Source organism: Synchiropus splendidus, chromosome 6, assembly GCF_027744825.2.
Source record: "Synchiropus splendidus isolate RoL2022-P1 chromosome 6, RoL_Sspl_1.0, whole genome shotgun sequence".
Classification (NCBI taxonomy): Eukaryota; Metazoa; Chordata; class Actinopteri; order Syngnathiformes; family Callionymidae; genus Synchiropus; species Synchiropus splendidus.
In genome coordinates, this window is record NC_071339.1 from 11,047,594 (window position 1) to 11,063,732 (window position 16,139).

At 45.0% G+C, this 16,139-nt stretch overlaps 1 protein-coding gene across 5 annotated transcripts in view; it reads right to left on the reverse strand.

The window, feature by feature from the left end:
• dlgap4b (discs, large (Drosophila) homolog-associated protein 4b) overlaps positions 1–16,139 on the reverse strand; it is a 104,705-nt gene that overhangs the window by 19,396 nt on the left and 69,170 nt on the right. For 2 of the 5 annotated variants that reach the window (XM_053867289.1, XM_053867291.1), the window contains exons 4-9: positions 4,613–5,865; positions 4,339–4,553; positions 2,202–2,303; positions 1,657–1,801; positions 1,331–1,583; positions 1,007–1,159 (exon numbers count right to left, since the gene is read on the reverse strand). In XM_053867289.1, the coding sequence (XP_053723264.1) occupies positions 1,007–1,159; positions 1,331–1,583; positions 1,657–1,801; positions 2,202–2,303; positions 4,339–4,553; positions 4,613–5,794 (2,050 nt within the window). In that variant the 5' untranslated portion in view covers positions 5,795–5,865. The remainder of the gene's footprint in view (positions 1–1,006; positions 1,160–1,330; positions 1,584–1,656; positions 1,802–2,201; positions 2,304–4,338; positions 4,554–4,612; positions 5,866–16,139) is intronic. The other 3 variants (XM_053867292.1, XM_053867290.1, XM_053867293.1) reach the window with 3 other exon arrangements.

Below are 16,139 nucleotides of genomic sequence, written 5' to 3' on the forward strand. Positions count from 1 at the left end.
AAACCCCTTCCTCAAATTGGTGCTTGGACTTGTAGTGACCGACAAAAATGTCCACACGAGGAGGTGTGTTTACAAGAATAAATCTCCACAAGAATAGCTAAACAAGTACACACAGAAACACACATACGCACAAATGTTTGTCATACCATCTTTGCGGGGACACCTGGAAACCTAACCCTCCAAAACACATGGCTCACCTTAACCAAGACTCTGAACCAAACTAAAAGCCCATTATAATGACCCAGTTATTTTGACGTCTTCATCCTCAAATGGAGGCTTAACCTTGTGGGGTCCAGCAAAAGGGCCAAACAAAGGGGTGTCTTCCCCAAAATTGGACCTCACTAAGATAGATATGCTCAAGCACTCACTTTGCCATCACCGTTTCCCCGCCCACTCACCCTTCCAAAACACATGGCTAAGCTTCAACAGGACTCTGAGCCAAACTTACAACCAATTAATAATATATATGGATTTGTGGGGACTGGCAAAATGTCCCCACAAATCCGTAAGGTATTTTGAAGAATTGGTCAACACAAATATAGCTATACCGGGCCACACACACACACGTGCACACACAAACACACACGTGCACACACACGCACGCACACACACACACAAACACACACACACACACACAAACACACACACGTGCACACACACGCACGCACACACACACACACAAACACACACGTGCACACACACACACACACACAGGGTGTAAAGCCAAAATGTTCCAGAGCCATGGTTACCGCTGCACTAAAGGCTAAATAAGACAGGTGGTCTTCTTGTCAGAGAAAACACCACTAAGTACAGTTCAATATTGAGGGCGGTTCGATAAGCAGATATAGACTAAACAAGGTTTGAGGACACAAATTTATATTCCAAGTTGTAAATTTGCCATTAGATTAGCTGTAGCTCTAGTAAGCTCTAAAGGATTCTCCATTGTCATTCAAACTCTGAGGGATTTTGAAGGGGAGTTTTGGTGTGGCCTGTTGTTGCTTGTTACCTGTGCGTGTGGGTAGGATGCGTGGTCTGTCAGTCCCCAAACGCTGGAGAAATATGGCTAGTTGTTTTTCCTTTGGGGCTTTGTCCAAGCCAGTGGCTATCAGGTAAGAGCCAAACTGCTCTTTCCAAGTCTTCCACTGAGTAGGTAGGTCTTCTAGTGAGGGCAGAAGAGGCTGAGCTCAAACACTGGTGTGATCAAGCTGGAGCAGCAACCACTGGTATATTGAGTGGATGTTCATTAGAAATTTGAGGGGACATAAAATGGTCTTTATGTGGGGATGAATGAAGTTGGTGTCCAATCGTGACTGGGAATGGCACGACTCACCAGTGCTGGTGCTGTAGGTGCGGACGGTAGCGTCAGTCAGAGGAGGTGAGCCTGAATCCACCGAGCCGGTGTCGTCGTCTTGAGAACAACCCGCTTGAATGGCTCTCAGGTAGCTGTGGCTGCGGGATCGGAAGCACGTGGGCATGGGCAGGTCGGGGGGCTCGGGGTTGTCCTGAGAGTGAGAGCGGGAGTCTCTGAATGTGGAATCGGAACTTCGGTCTTCATAGTGGCGGCTCAGGTCAAGGTCTCGGAGCTGGACGGAGCAGAGTGAATACGTTACAGACGTTTCCTGGGTCAGTAGCCAGAGTCATGTGTTGCACACTGACCTGCCCCATGCGTCTGCCCAATGTGCTGCAGGCTTGACTGAGGTCATCGTCGTCCCACTGTCGCAAAGACGAGCCCGTACCACCAATACAGTCCAGGTTGTCCAGACTGCGGTTATTGGAGAGCTCTCTTAGAGATGGAAGACAGCTGCAGAGAGGCAGTCATGGAGGTCAGTGGATTTAACATACGCAGAGTGAAGAGTCCAACTCTCACGGCGTCACGCAGGTCACTTTAAAGTGTCAATACACTGTAAATGTACATAGCTGAGTGTTGTTTTTTGGTGCATGGTGACATCACAGTAAGCTGCCATGCTTCACTCCAGACACAGATGTTCACTCATTCCCACACTCTTTCTAATTCTAAAAGCGTTGGGCAGATGGCGTTTAAGAGCTTTAGAGGATGCTGGCGGCTCTAAGTGTGGCATGATTTGGGCAGTTGAAGCAGCTGGTGATTTGAGAGACACCTAAGGGGGGAAGTGGAGTCAGATTTGTTTCTTCGTTTTGGTCCACCTCGCTCCTGAGACGTGTCTTTTCGTGCTGCCACTGACCTGCTCATTGACCTGCTCAGCTGGTGCAGGGAGGACACAGAGTGGACAGGAGACCACAGAGCATCCAGCTCCCCCTGCAACAGGGCGTATTCCAGGGTTCTGCTGCTCATGCCAGTCGCGGGGGAGCAGACAGGAACAGAGTGGACTGGGTTAGGAAGGGTCAGTGAAAAGCACTGGTGTGGTTTCATGAAACAGCATCCACATTTTTGGGAGTCACTAGACAACGTTTCAATGAAATGTGTCGTTGATTTTTTTTCAACTAGAGCGCCACCTACTGAAGGGTGAAAATGAGGACACTGTTTCATGAAATCTCATCAGCCCATCACTGGAGAAAGGCAGCCTACTTTGCTCTTCAAATATGGCGGTGTGTAGGGAGAGGAAAACCCTGACAAAACACAAGGACGAACAAGCTACTGCTGGAGGACATGTGTCATGTCCGCACTTTAACCTCTTTGTTTTTGCTTTGTTTGTATTATCTCAGCGTGCCTTCCTCGCGCTTTTATTGTGTTACTCCCTCTTGTTTCCGTTTCCTCTTCTCCGATCCCACTTTACAGGCAAACGCAGCTGGCATTCATCATCTCATCAATCCTCCCATGGATATGTTCCTCCCAATGCCAGCTACGTTTGCCAGATGGTAGATTTCGACTCTCCACTCAGGTACCTCTTTCAAGACTTCCATGGTCTCAATTCCTCCCGCTCTGAATCCCTATTCTGTCGCAGCTCTTTGTTCTCCTGTTCTTCATCGCTACTCCTTTGTTTGCTTTCCAATCGTCTATTCAACCCACGTGTTTAGGTCTCACTTTTTAGTTTTAATAGATCCGAATAGTTACCCCTCATGTGTGCGAGTGTGAATAGCCACCACCACCGAGGGCTTTCAGTTCATTGCCACCTCGTCGAGCTTAACTCCAAGTGTGTTTTCTGTTCTCCCAGTTTTAGGCTCGTGAATTCTAATTCGCCTTTTTGTTTTTCAGATTCTTTCCGGTCCACGTTTTGGTTCCCGGCGCCCTTCGTTTCATCGTTACTTGTCTGTGTATTATTTGCTTGTATTAATCGATTAAATTGTTAAATTTAATGTGTCATCTGTCGACCAGTTCCAACTGCACTAGGGTCCATCCTGACCACTAGACATAAATATATTTCCCCCCTTTGTTCTTTCATCAGTTTGATTCATATACAACACCGTGCGGCAACTGCTAGTGATGGGTAGATGAGGTTTCATGAAACAGTGTAATGATTTTCAGAGGCCACCAGATGGCACTGTCTGCTGTAATAATGTTTGGATTTCAACGCCTAACTCAATGAAACCTCACATCATTTCCAAACAAAGAGCGTCATCTAGTGGCCTCTGAAAATTAGGACACTGTTTCATCAAGTCTGCAGTACTGCTTCATGATACCTCATCTGCCCACCACTACCAACTGCTATACCACTGAAGCTCAGTTGGCTGAACTAGGGAGTGTTGTTGGATGTATTGTTCTGTAAACCTTTTTGCTTTTGACTCAGTTGTACTCGCACACTAATAACTCTGTTGCAAGGTTGCCTTTAAGTTCAGCTCATTCAGAGTGAAAGCGGCAGAAGAGGCGGTTTCAAATAAAAGTAACTGAAAATCAGCTGAATTTGTGATGATTAACTGCACAATATGAATGGGGGAGCTGCTGGCACTCTGCTAAGCAGACAGGCCTTGTGTGATCACTTAATGGGATTAATTAATGATGCATGACGGAGAACCTGGCACACGCGAGAGGTTGACATCAGCAAAATGTCATCAGAATGACAAACGCACGACCACTCTCTCTCTCCGTCTCTCGCTTCAATTTGCACTTCTATAAAGTAACTTTTTAGCGGGAACAGTTGCCTCTCTTCGGACCTAGGAACCATTGAAAAGACAGAGCATAATCTGATATATAGGGTGAATTTACGAACAATCTCCCCAGCACTGTTTTCTCTTATATATCCAGACTATATGCACAACATATGTGACTCAAAAGAAGTCATGTAAGGTACATTAAAATCATAGGTCATTTGATACATCAAAACATATATTTGATCAAAAATAAAAAACCTTTTTTTAACTGACACGACAGGTGTACAGATTGTTTTGGAGCGGGTAAGTAAGCAGCAGATGCGGAAGACGTACTTGCGAGGCGGTAGCTGGTCGCTCAGAGACTGCTGCGTAGCCCTGAGGTAGCTCTGGCGACGAGCCGCACTCTTGGGTGAGGGTTTGGGACTTCCCTCTGAGTCTTCACTGTCCTCCATGTCTCCCATTGCTTTTACATAGCTACCACTGCGCATCCGACGACACGGGATTTCGTTGGCACCCCCGTTTCGACCCAGCGTGCTGCTCCAGTCCCCCTGCAGACATTAGTTCAGGTTAGCGCGGCGTAATAAAGAAGCGCTGTCTCCGAACTCACCCTTCGCCCGACCTGTAAGTAGTTGCAGGTCAGTTCTTGTTGGCAAGATTTGGATTTAAGCATGGATCTATCCAGAGTCGCTGAGCCTTTCTGGATGGTCGGTCTTGGCTGGCCCATAGTCAGTGCTGACCAGGAGCCTCCTTTCATATAGTCACTGTCATTCATCAACATAGCTCCTGCTTCACCAAACCCGCCGCTGCTGCCCCCCACTCCGGGTGCAGGAAGAGCCTGGTACTTCATGTCATGGCTGCTCTTGGAGGAACTGATTGTGTTGAAGCCACTGTGGTTGTATCTGTTCTGTCCACCCTGGTTCACGTGAGCGGTTGCACGTCCGAGCGTCATCATGTTTGTATGGTAGCTACTGATATCATTGCTGTCCAGGTCATCGGAACTCCAGTAGCCCGACATGTTGGACCGCGGACGTCTTTTCGTCGCTTCAGATTTTGTTCCTCGGTCTTTACTCTTGGATCTGCGGCTGTGCTTTCCACTGTCCTCGGTTCCAGACGACCCACCGCCGCTGCCGGTGGAGCGGCCGTTGATGTTGCCCTTCATATTCTGGCCCTCCAGTGACTGAGACTTTGCAAAGAGCTTCTGCACCGAGTGCAGCATGTAGCGGATGCGCCCTGGGCTGTCCGTGCGCTGCTTGTCTGCCGCGGCTGCCCGATGGAACTGTAATGTGCTAAATCCATCGCGAGCTCCAGACAGCTGTTTGTCGAACTCCAGCAGGCTCGTGGGTGCTTGGTGTTTGGTCATGTGATGGGAGATTGTCGCTGAGCCACTTGTGATCATGTGTCTCCCGCTCAGCCCTGTCATACCCATCCCCTGCATCATGCCCATGGACATGGACGGACCAATCGTCCCTGTGCTTATTCCACCAATGGTATCTCCAGCTGTCGAGTAGTCAGACGTGTCATAGGAGTTGTAGTGAATCCTCGGGAAGGTGCTGCTGTTGGATAATTGGTTGTTGAGCGGCATCATGCAGTCCGGTGGAAGAGTCCCAGCATTCCCTGCAGTGTAGAGATGCTGATCCATTGGACCGTAGTGATCCATTTCAGGGCTTAGCAAGTAAGGACTGCGTGACAAAGTGCTTGTATTCTGTTGGTAGAGAGCCTCTGGATGGCCAGCAGAGGGATTACAGGAATCCGATAGATGCTTGCTACGACTGGTCCCCAAACCTTTCATGGTGGCGAGGAGGTCTGATCTCCTAGTTGACCTCCAAGCCTAGAAGAAACGTATGACACTTAATGTCACTCCTGAAAGACAGAAAGCAAAAAGCAGCCTTGTTGTTATTGTCATTCAAATTTCACGGTAAACATCAATGACTGATCTTCATTTGACCCTGCTCTATGACGCACCTAAACTTGTCCTGAAGATGAATCCCTCACAAGTCAATACACATGAATCATAAATGATCTAGGGTTTTGAAGGCATTAGACTCACAGCAATGGTGATCATAGTTGTGAAGCTGCATTCCATGTGGCACAGCAAATTCAATGCATGGTCGGCTTTTAGGAGTACAGACTCAGACTCAGACTCTGAATCAAATGTATTGGAATGGCCAGTGGGGATCTCACCAACTCGGAAAGTGCATCGGAATAAAGTGCTGCCAACAAAATAAAATAAAATACAAACAAATAATAAATAAATAAAATGGCATGGTCAGTGGGGATCTCACCAACTAGGAAAGTGCATCGGAATAAAGTGCTGTCAACAAAATAAAATAAAATAAGTAATAATAATAATAATAATAAATAAATTAATAAATAAAATAAAACACAAACAAATGATAATAAAATAAAATAAGTCCTTTAAGAAGCTGGTGACAGAGAAGATGGAAACACAAGAAGGTGACTAGCACCCTCTGCATAGTGCGTCCACCAGACCCTGAGAATGAAACCATCAGAGAAGCCCCTTCATTGTGATGGGGAATTATCATAACTTTACTTACAAATGTATATTGTTTCATGCTCATTTATTTCAGACAAAACCCATCCAAATAAAAGTCATTCAACTAGGTCTGTCACTTGATCAAAAATTGTAATCGCACTACAGTCATAGTTAACTTGAGATAAATTCCACTTTAAAAGCATCACATGTTAAACACGTGCCCTATTGGGGAAGAACACACTCATGTTAGGATGGAGGATGAAATGAGTCTTTGGCTGTGTTGTTTTCCACGTGCATTCATTAAGAAAAGAGAGAATCATCCTTTAAAACCAAGCATTCAAGAGACCGTCTCACTGTCATGACTCTACTCATCAGGCATTCTGAGTTCCACACGACAGGACGGATGGTCAAACACGTGTGGCTTATCAATCGTCTAAAACATTCGCGCGTATATAGTGACTACAGTTAGGGCATTTTTAACATGTTTATTTCCACCGCCCTAAATGAAGCACAATCATTCTACCATGAGCAACATCCAAATTTCCAGGTCTCTTTGTTCCAGACAACAGCAGGCATCTCCTCAGATTATCCCATCTGTCTATCTTCACTGTAGCTTTGATTCTCTCTGACCACCTCCAGCGGGCAACACTGGCACTGACCACTGAGCTACTGTCCTCGCCATGCACGGGGAAGCCAAGGATGCTGGGCTGCCTGTCAGAGTGATACCCACAAAGAGGATTTGAGCCGCGGGTGGTCGGTGGACGACGGCAGTTGCCAGCAACTTCTACACAGACTCAATGACACGGTGTGCCAGTAGCCTACTGGGCACGGCATTTTGATACCAGCTTTTTTAGACAGGAAAATTACATGATAGTAGATGCAGGATTAAAAGAAAAAGAAAAACACTACCATGTTGAGGAGCGTGTAACAATGTACAGGAAGTGAGACTATGCTTGTTGATCTCCGTCACACCTATCTCACCATTGCATTGGTGACCACAGTGGTGAGACTGAAAACCACGCCTTGTGGGGCAACTCCACAACACAAACTGAGGTTTATTTTAGGTGTCACTGTCATGTTATATGTCCATATTCACCCATAATGCAAATGAACCTCTGGCAATTAAAGTCTGAGAATGATCTTTAATGCCGTCACAGCTCTAAAGCTGCACAGACTCATTAAGAGTCATTAACAGTCTTCCTGAGGACTATCACTGATGATGGGGTCAAATCCTCCAAATCCTTTTACGGCACATTAGCCAGCGGCTGGATATCCCATCGTGACACGCCGCTCGGCTTTGCGAGCGCTGTTTGAACATGTCAGCTTGCGAGCGGAGAGCAGTGACAGCGGCATCAAAAATGTAAGACTGGTTTGTGCTACTAACATTTAGTTGCTACAGTAGCAATAGGATAGTGCCACTGGTGTCACAGCACATTGTGCATGAGAGGTCTTTACAGATAAGTCAAACTATAAATGCACTGTAAAAGCACAATGTATTTTTAGTCCTGAGTTCACAAACAGATCAAGAATAAAGTCACACATCCAGCATGAAAGGCTCTGAACATCCCAATAATAATAGGATCAGGCGCTTTGATCACCAGAAGTTCGGCGATCATTTACCATTTATTTTTAGAGACAATGTGTTTTGAAATCATTACCCTCATCACCTCATTCATTAATCATTGAATTAATCTTTATTTTTATTACAAGCGTGTTTGTGTCACCTATAAAATACAAATCATATTTTGTCAGAAAGAGCTTTCTGTTTATTACATCCGGGACACTGAGGACAAGGGGAAGTTTGTCCAGAGCCCGAAGGTCCTAGACAGAAGAGAAGAACGCACATTCCCGTCTTCTACATCCAGAATTGCTAACCATTATTTTCAATGCTGCCTTCATGTTTGTCATGATGGAAAGATAGAGCACCGAAACAGGAAGAAGCGTGGCAGGTTCGGAAATGTGTTGCAGTGGCTGACAGTTTCAGCATGGCATCTGACAGCCTCCTGGGCTCAAGCATGTTCATAAGCTACAGAAATCACCCCTTTGTGTGAAATTATTCGTATTGTATTTCATTGCATTCACATAAATGATGATAAAAATGTTAAAAGCTGGTGAAAGCAATTGTGTGTTTACACCCTGCTTGGAGCTTCAGCTGCCAGCATCCTTCTACCATGTTGACTGGGGCGCAGCAATCTGTTCCTTTAGTGGGTAAAAGGGTCTTTTGGCATCCAGTCCAAACCATGACCTTACTCTCCTGCTGCAACGAGGCCTCATGCAGTTCCAGCATAGACCAGCAGAGGGAGCCCTCACTTTATACAAACGGGAAATGTTTGCATCAAGAACATTTCCTCTAATGGTTGTTTGCATGATAAACACAGGCCTAATGTATTTGGAAAACTCCAGGTTGTGACAGAAATGAAGTCCTATTGTGAGATAAAACATCATCGATGTTGGATAAACAGGAAATAACAGCACAACATTGATGGTACGAGAGTCAACAGAATATTATCAACATCATTATTAGTCATTGAAATGAAAGCATGGTGATGTGATATTGCCTAGTTGCAATGATAGATAGCCAACTATGATCAAGTTGTACAACAAACTGTAAATGTCAATAGCAGCAGAGGAAATCTGGAAAGAAGAGGCAGCATTTACACAACTTGTTAGACAAATAAACATCATCATTTGGTAGCTATGTCCATTATAGGAGATAAAAAATATCTATAATAGAGACAGAAGGCAGCAGACAGTAGCGGTCTAGATGGCTTCAATGACAGAAACACTTGACATTAACATCAAAGTTTAGGTGAGTCGCCAAATGAAAGTGATAACTAGATTCCAGTTTCACATGAGTCACAGTGTATGTGTTACAGCCGATGACAAGGCAGAGGCAGATTTCAGACCAGTTGGCTGTCTTTTGGCAACTTCTCTCCGCAGCCAGATTTAGATGGGAGCAGAGCTAAGGATCCCATCGACTGGGCACAGAGAGACAGAACCCGAGCCCATATGCTGCATAGGCCCAGAGCGCTGGCCTGCAACATGAGTGTGTGTGCATAGCCATGTGTGAGTTCCATGTAAGGACGGAGACAAATGTTTACCGGCTGCCAGTGAAGTGAGGGGAAATGAAGGAGATGGGAGGTGTAGATTTTGGCAGCAGGGAAAATGAAAATCTGCAGAAATATAAAGACAAGAAGTGAACAGAAGCGGATGAACTGTAAAGCTGAAAAGGAGGAAAAGAGGCAGTGTGTGAAGAAAGAGAAAAATTGTGTGATACTAGAGTAGGTGTGTGGTTTTCCTAAGAGGAGGTAAGGGTGTAAATGAGTGTGAAAGTGTGAGGCATCTGTGTGAGTAAGTCAATGATTTCCAGACAGTGCTTGAGAGACAGCAACTTTGTTTGCAAAGTGACGGCTTTTGTGAGGAGGAAGTGAAGAGTAAGTCCTCTGAACACAGACACATGGACACAACCCTCCTCCGTACGTGCCTCACGTATTTAATACAGGCTGAGAGTGAGTGTGAGAAGCTGTGTAACCTTGTCCTCATTAGACGCCGTCTTCTTTAGCAGGACAGCGCTCTGGCCCATTTTCACAGATATAAATGTATCACGCGCCTCTGTTTTGATAGATGACCCGCTCATTTTAGCCCATCTCTGAAGACAGTGAGCCAGATAGGAAGTCCGGCACCAAGTCGGCGAAAACACCAGGAACTTTTCCGCCCTGCTTAAATCGTGATGAAGGAGCGCAGGGTGCGAGAACATCACGAGCAAAACCACTGGTGTTGAGGTCAGAGTGAAGCCCTGTTCCACAGTGAGGGAAGTGCGGGAATCTGATGAGCCACTTGAAAATAAATGAGCAATCATTGGACCTCTAGGCTTCACTTTATTTTCTATGATCTGCCCAGGTGCATGAAAAGGACAGTATCCTTTTCCATCACCACAAAATGACTGCACTCCTGTCTCCGCTGATCTATGCAACAAATGCGCAGCCCCATCTCTGATCTCAGTGATGATGTGGTGGGTCGTGATGAATTGTTTCCGAAATATAGTGGTACCTCAGTTTTCGAACGTCTCAGACTTTGAACAAATCAGAGTTCCAACAAAAATTTTGAGATTTTCTTGCTTCGAATTTCGAACAAATATCCAGAACTTGAACGCCCCCGAAAAAAGCCGGAAAAAACATAAGGTGCGCGGAGCGATCAGCTGACCCACGACGCGCTTTGTTATTGTGTATAACGCAGCCTCTGTATGCAGACGTGTCCCGTTAGCTACATTCACTGACTGTTGTATCTTCATATTCAGGTGTAAAACCTTTCCTGTCTCCGCACTGGACCGTGGTAGAGTGTCACAGGGGAGGTGCTTGCTCTCCACACCTCCGAGGCTGGAGCGCTCACTCCAGGGTTTGATGTCCTGTTGTGGGCTGGAGCTGGGACAGGGATGAGGCGAGTCTGGGACAGAGCGTGACTTGGTTTATGACTTTGTCACAGCCAAACTGCACAGAAGCGCACATTCAGAGCTGGACACGCACCGGGCACCTCTTCACTTCTGGAGAGACGTCACTCACTCGGCAACCCCTCCCACATGCAGCGGCCACACACATAGAGGAACAGCGCACCTGCAGCAGACACTCTACATTCACTCCTACAAAAGACTATTTTAAGGCTCGGAACGCATTATTTCTTTTTCCATTCATTGTAATGGGGAAAAATCGATTCAGATTTCGAATAATTTGCTTCTGGAACGGCCGTCTGGAACGGATTGTGGTCGAGAACCGAGGTACCACTGTATAAGAACAGAATAACTGTCTACTTCATGATGTGAAGCAGTTAGTGATGGTGGAGCCTGGTGACAGGTGACTGACAACGTGATAAAAAACAAAAAAACTCGGGTCTATCTGGCAATAATTACGAGAGGGAAGGAAATACGGAACTATATAGTGTGTGTGAGTTGCTGTGTATTGGGTAGATGGATGGTTAAATGACACACGCGTGGGTGATGTGTATTAAGAGCTGTGGAAAATGAAACAAAAATGTCTCTTATGATCATGAGATTTGTCTCAGGGTTCATTCCACAGTTGTGTGAATTAATAATCAGGAACATATGGATATGACCACCTTATGCCGAAGGCTATTCCCTTCATCTTCCCTCTAGTTTACTGCAGCTGCAACTTATTGATGAAGTGATTTAACTCTCTTTTCTTTTCATGTGTCCAAGTTGACTATTTTTCCCCAAAACCTTTTTGAATCTTATTTAGTAATGTATGGCTTTCATGACCGTCATGGCATTGACTCGTGGTGGTCGGATAGTGTGTGGTCAGTAAGAACTCTGACGGGTTAAAATGAAGAACCGAGGCCAAAAATCTTGTGGCTTGTGTGCCGTCCCCTCTGTGAGGGTGTGGGCGTCGGCACAGAACTTACTGTGTATAGTCTGGGTCACCAGTGCGACAGGTGACTAACTCGCAGGGAAGTGGACGAAAATATGAACAGGAGTCACTGGAGAGATAAAGGCTGTTTACTGACTTAGCTTGAAATATGCCATGGGCCTCACATATGATATCTGTGAATTTGAAAGACACATTCTAATCCGTGAGAGCACAGCTTTTCGATCAGCACCAAACGTTACTTTAGGTTTTGTGTGATGTGTAGTAAGGAATTACAGTGCTTGTAAGTTTTTAACAATGTCAGCTGTTTACTAGCTTCTACCTTTGATAGTTTAGTGTCTTTACATCTGCCATAGCACCAATGCAGTGAAGATTCTGCTGTGACATACATGCAACATTTGATTTGTAGTCCATATAATTACGTCTTCACAAGCAAATATATCATAAGTTAGGCGACAAATGTAGGCGGAAGTTACGTTGTTATCTATCATTTAAATTGAGGTACATCATGTGCGTGATCCAGGGCATGAGGCAAAGTGGACAAGAAAATGAGTGTCCACTTTGGGACACTTACTTTTAGTGTGTGTGCAAAAACAGACAAAACAATCCAAAACGTCATAGTTCAGAAAAAAAGGTGAAATCGAATTGTTTGCCATGGCACAGCTAACTGTCTTGAAAACCAGAGCATTGAGCTTTCATCCTCACCAAAACAGCAGACAGCCTCAATAGATGTTTTTCTTTTTAGTAGAACAAACATTTCAGCAGCAGCAGAAAATCAAGACTCTGCCTCTCAGGACCATTGAAGCTTTCAGTTGATGCAGTTCAAACTCCGCATAACTGAACGAGCCAATACAGCATTGGCCTTGAGAAACCATAATAGCTTCACCGAGCTCATGAAAGGATGAGAAAAGCCCCTCAACATGCCGCTTGAACTTGGGTTAAGTCAAGGCTGCCGAGCAAGTCTGAGCTGGCTGCCATTGTTTTAGTCTGGCAGCGCTGTCTGAATGGAAACTGAAGTATTTACAGCAGTGAAATGAGAGTGTTTCACACAAGGATGTTGACGAGATGATGAGATGTCTCAGACTTCAGTGGCTTCAGCGACTTAATGGGGACAAGGGATTTGTCAATCGACCAACATGAGAGTGTTTAAGGTTCCATACACCCCTCCCCAGCTTCTGCCGCCTGGAGTCCAGCTGTGAGTTACTGCACTGCATGTGCATGAGCAATGCGCAGCCACCCACTGACTCGCAAGAACCAGCAGGTTTAGAATAGATCCTGGTGGGATAAGCCGTGGACACCATCTTCCTCAAAAGGACCTTGATCTCTCAACAAGTGGCAGCGTTGTCTGAAAGGTCACGCATGCCTGACCCATGCAGCGAAAGCCGCATGATGACGATGGTAACTGCTGCAGGGGAGCGGGTGAAAACCCACTTCCTGTGCAGATGTGAACTGTGGCCCAGGGGCAAGAGCATGGTGCACCTTGATGCCAAGTGGGTCAACCCTGTATTTGTGCCTCACAGTCTGTGTGACGTCACAATAATACCCTAATGGCTGTCTGTCAACCTACTAACACATCTAAGTCACAGGGATGAGCGGTTGCCATAACAACAGTGGTAAAGCCAGCTGGAGGCACTGAGGTGGGGCGTGAATATCTGACATTTAGCTGGACTCAGTCTACAGTCCCAAAGATGTGTGAAGTATGAGTGATGAAATATAGTCTTCCGTCTGGGGTAAAAAAGATCTTCACATCTTTTTAGTGGATCTAATCCAGACTTGGGCAAAGTGCATGCCGGGGGCCAAATGCAACCCTTTGACGGTATTTATGCGGCCCTCCTGGAGTCAGAGTAAAACTATAATATATATATATATTTTTTTTAATTAAATTAAATTTATTTTCTTTACTGTTCTGCTTTTCAGTTGACTATTTTAGGAGCATTTCATGTGCATCGAAATACATCAGAACTGAAAATAGTATGAGACGCTTCGAGATTATTAAAATGCAATATGTTTCAATTGAATAAAGACACAACCAACCCACATTTTTTGCGTAGATATTTTTTGTAATGGAACATGGAGATGGGCGATATGAACAAAAAAAGTTATCGCGATAAATGTTGTCATTTTGGCGATAACGATATCTCGCATGGTAAATACATTTTCATTCTGTTGGACACTTCAGTCTCTCTTGAAACTGTTTTATGACGAAACTTATTAGTGGAGTTTGTCTCCAACATCATTATTTGTTGTGTGTAGTGAAATTCAATGTTTCACGTCTCTGGCAGAAGCTGCTCATGTCATGTGAAATCATGTGACTAAATGGTCATTTAGTCATATTCTATTCTCCAAATCATACAAACTGCCATTCCTTTGTCTTGTATGACGAAAAATCGTTCCACAATTCTCTCTCCTAAAATGGTTGTTTTTCACTGTCTTATTGATGATTGAACTAATACTTTGACCGCTTTAGAATTTGTCGATGGTCCCTAACTGATGCCGGGTCGTAGCATTAGTGCTGCCTGTGAGAGTGTGTCTGCGATCTGTGAACCCGAATGGGGACGCGGAAGAGGACGCCGCCGCCAATACCGGAGCAGAGCTCCGTCCAATATCCAACTATTTTCACCACAGTGTTTCGCCGAGGCGCACTTGAGCTAATAAAATGAACACAGATCCAGAGACTCAGAGTCAACCAGTGTCATTATCAAAGGTTCCCTGTATTAAAAATACGTTTAAAACTACGATTGTGAACCAAAGTCCACCACACTCTCCACAACTGTCACACGACGGTGTCGGCTGTCAAACGCCGCGGTGCTGGAGAGCGCGGCACAATTTTCAGAGGCCCCTAGATGGCGCTCTTGGTTTAGAAAAAATAGAAAATCAGACACTGAGTCATGAAACCTCATCAACCCATCACTACCTCAAACTCGGGAGGTTATGTGAATGCAGTGCTCATCGGTTGCACATGCTAAGCTAATGTCAGGTCTGGAATTTATTTGCTGAAAACGTCTTGTCACTTGTCAATAATATTTTGATCTAAGCATGTCACCAGTGGTCAGCCAACGTCCTGCTATTCAGCCACACAGTACACAATCCATTGTTGTCATCCTCCAGTGAGGGTGTAAACGTTAACCCATTATCTTGTTCATCTGCGGCGGAGCACGTAGTGCGGCTCTTTGACGGCAGAATATCTGAGTAGAGAGGTTGTTGACCTCGACATAGTGACACAGAATAAAATGAATTAATTTCTTTTTATGTTCAGCTGCCAGTGTGAGTGGGCTGTGTGTTTGCCAGAGTGCTCACCACTGAGCATCAGGCCTATCCATTTAACAAATGTTTCATCCTGCGTGAGTCATCTAAAAATACACAGGTTTTTTTTTTCCCCCTACAGAAACACATCTAATCTCCAGGGGAAATCTGCTCTTCATACTTGCTTTTGAGGGATTTATAGCGGTACAAGTTAAAACATGAACATTTGGGTCACATTTTAGACTCTGTGGATACAGAGAAAATGTATAATGTCATCGACGTTAGCGCAGATTCTCAACGTCTTGGACGACAGTATTATAAACAGCTCTGGCCAGTCACCATGGTAAATCAAGAGTGATCGTTCTTCTTTTAAAAAGCAAGTGCCAGAGAGGTGGAGGAACAGCAACTCCTGACCTCACATACTGAAGCATCACTGACACAGGGAGTTCCTTGTTACCTATTGTGGACTATTGATATTGTGGACATTTAGGTGTCATGGCTGCAAAACTATTTTTATAAATATTTGCAGAAATATAAGGGGTGTATTTACTTCTGTTTCTTCAAAGTTGATCTAAGCACAGTCAGAAAAAAATAGAGAAAAACAAAAAAAGATGGAGTGTGAGAGGGAAAGGTGGGGAATGTTTGTGTGTGTGAGAGAGGAGAGAGATGGATCTTTTGTTTACGTTTGTTTACGTCCACCCTGTACAGTGTTCGGATCATGGCACGCCGCACTTGTGAATTCTGCTCTTTAGTTCCATCTATTTTACATTTCAATCATGGGGATTTGGACATTTATGAATGGATTCATAATCGTTGATGTCTGAATCGAAACCCTTGGAAGCGATATTTGTGAGTGTGTGTGTGTGCAAATCTGAGCGTTTAGCGAAGCACTTGACTTCATCACATCAAGGAGGGAGGGAATATGATGCCACACATGCCGTGGGAAATGACTGGGATTGGCTGGAATTTAGTTCATAGTTGTGATCACAACATCGCCATCTACTAGAGGGAATTAATAATGT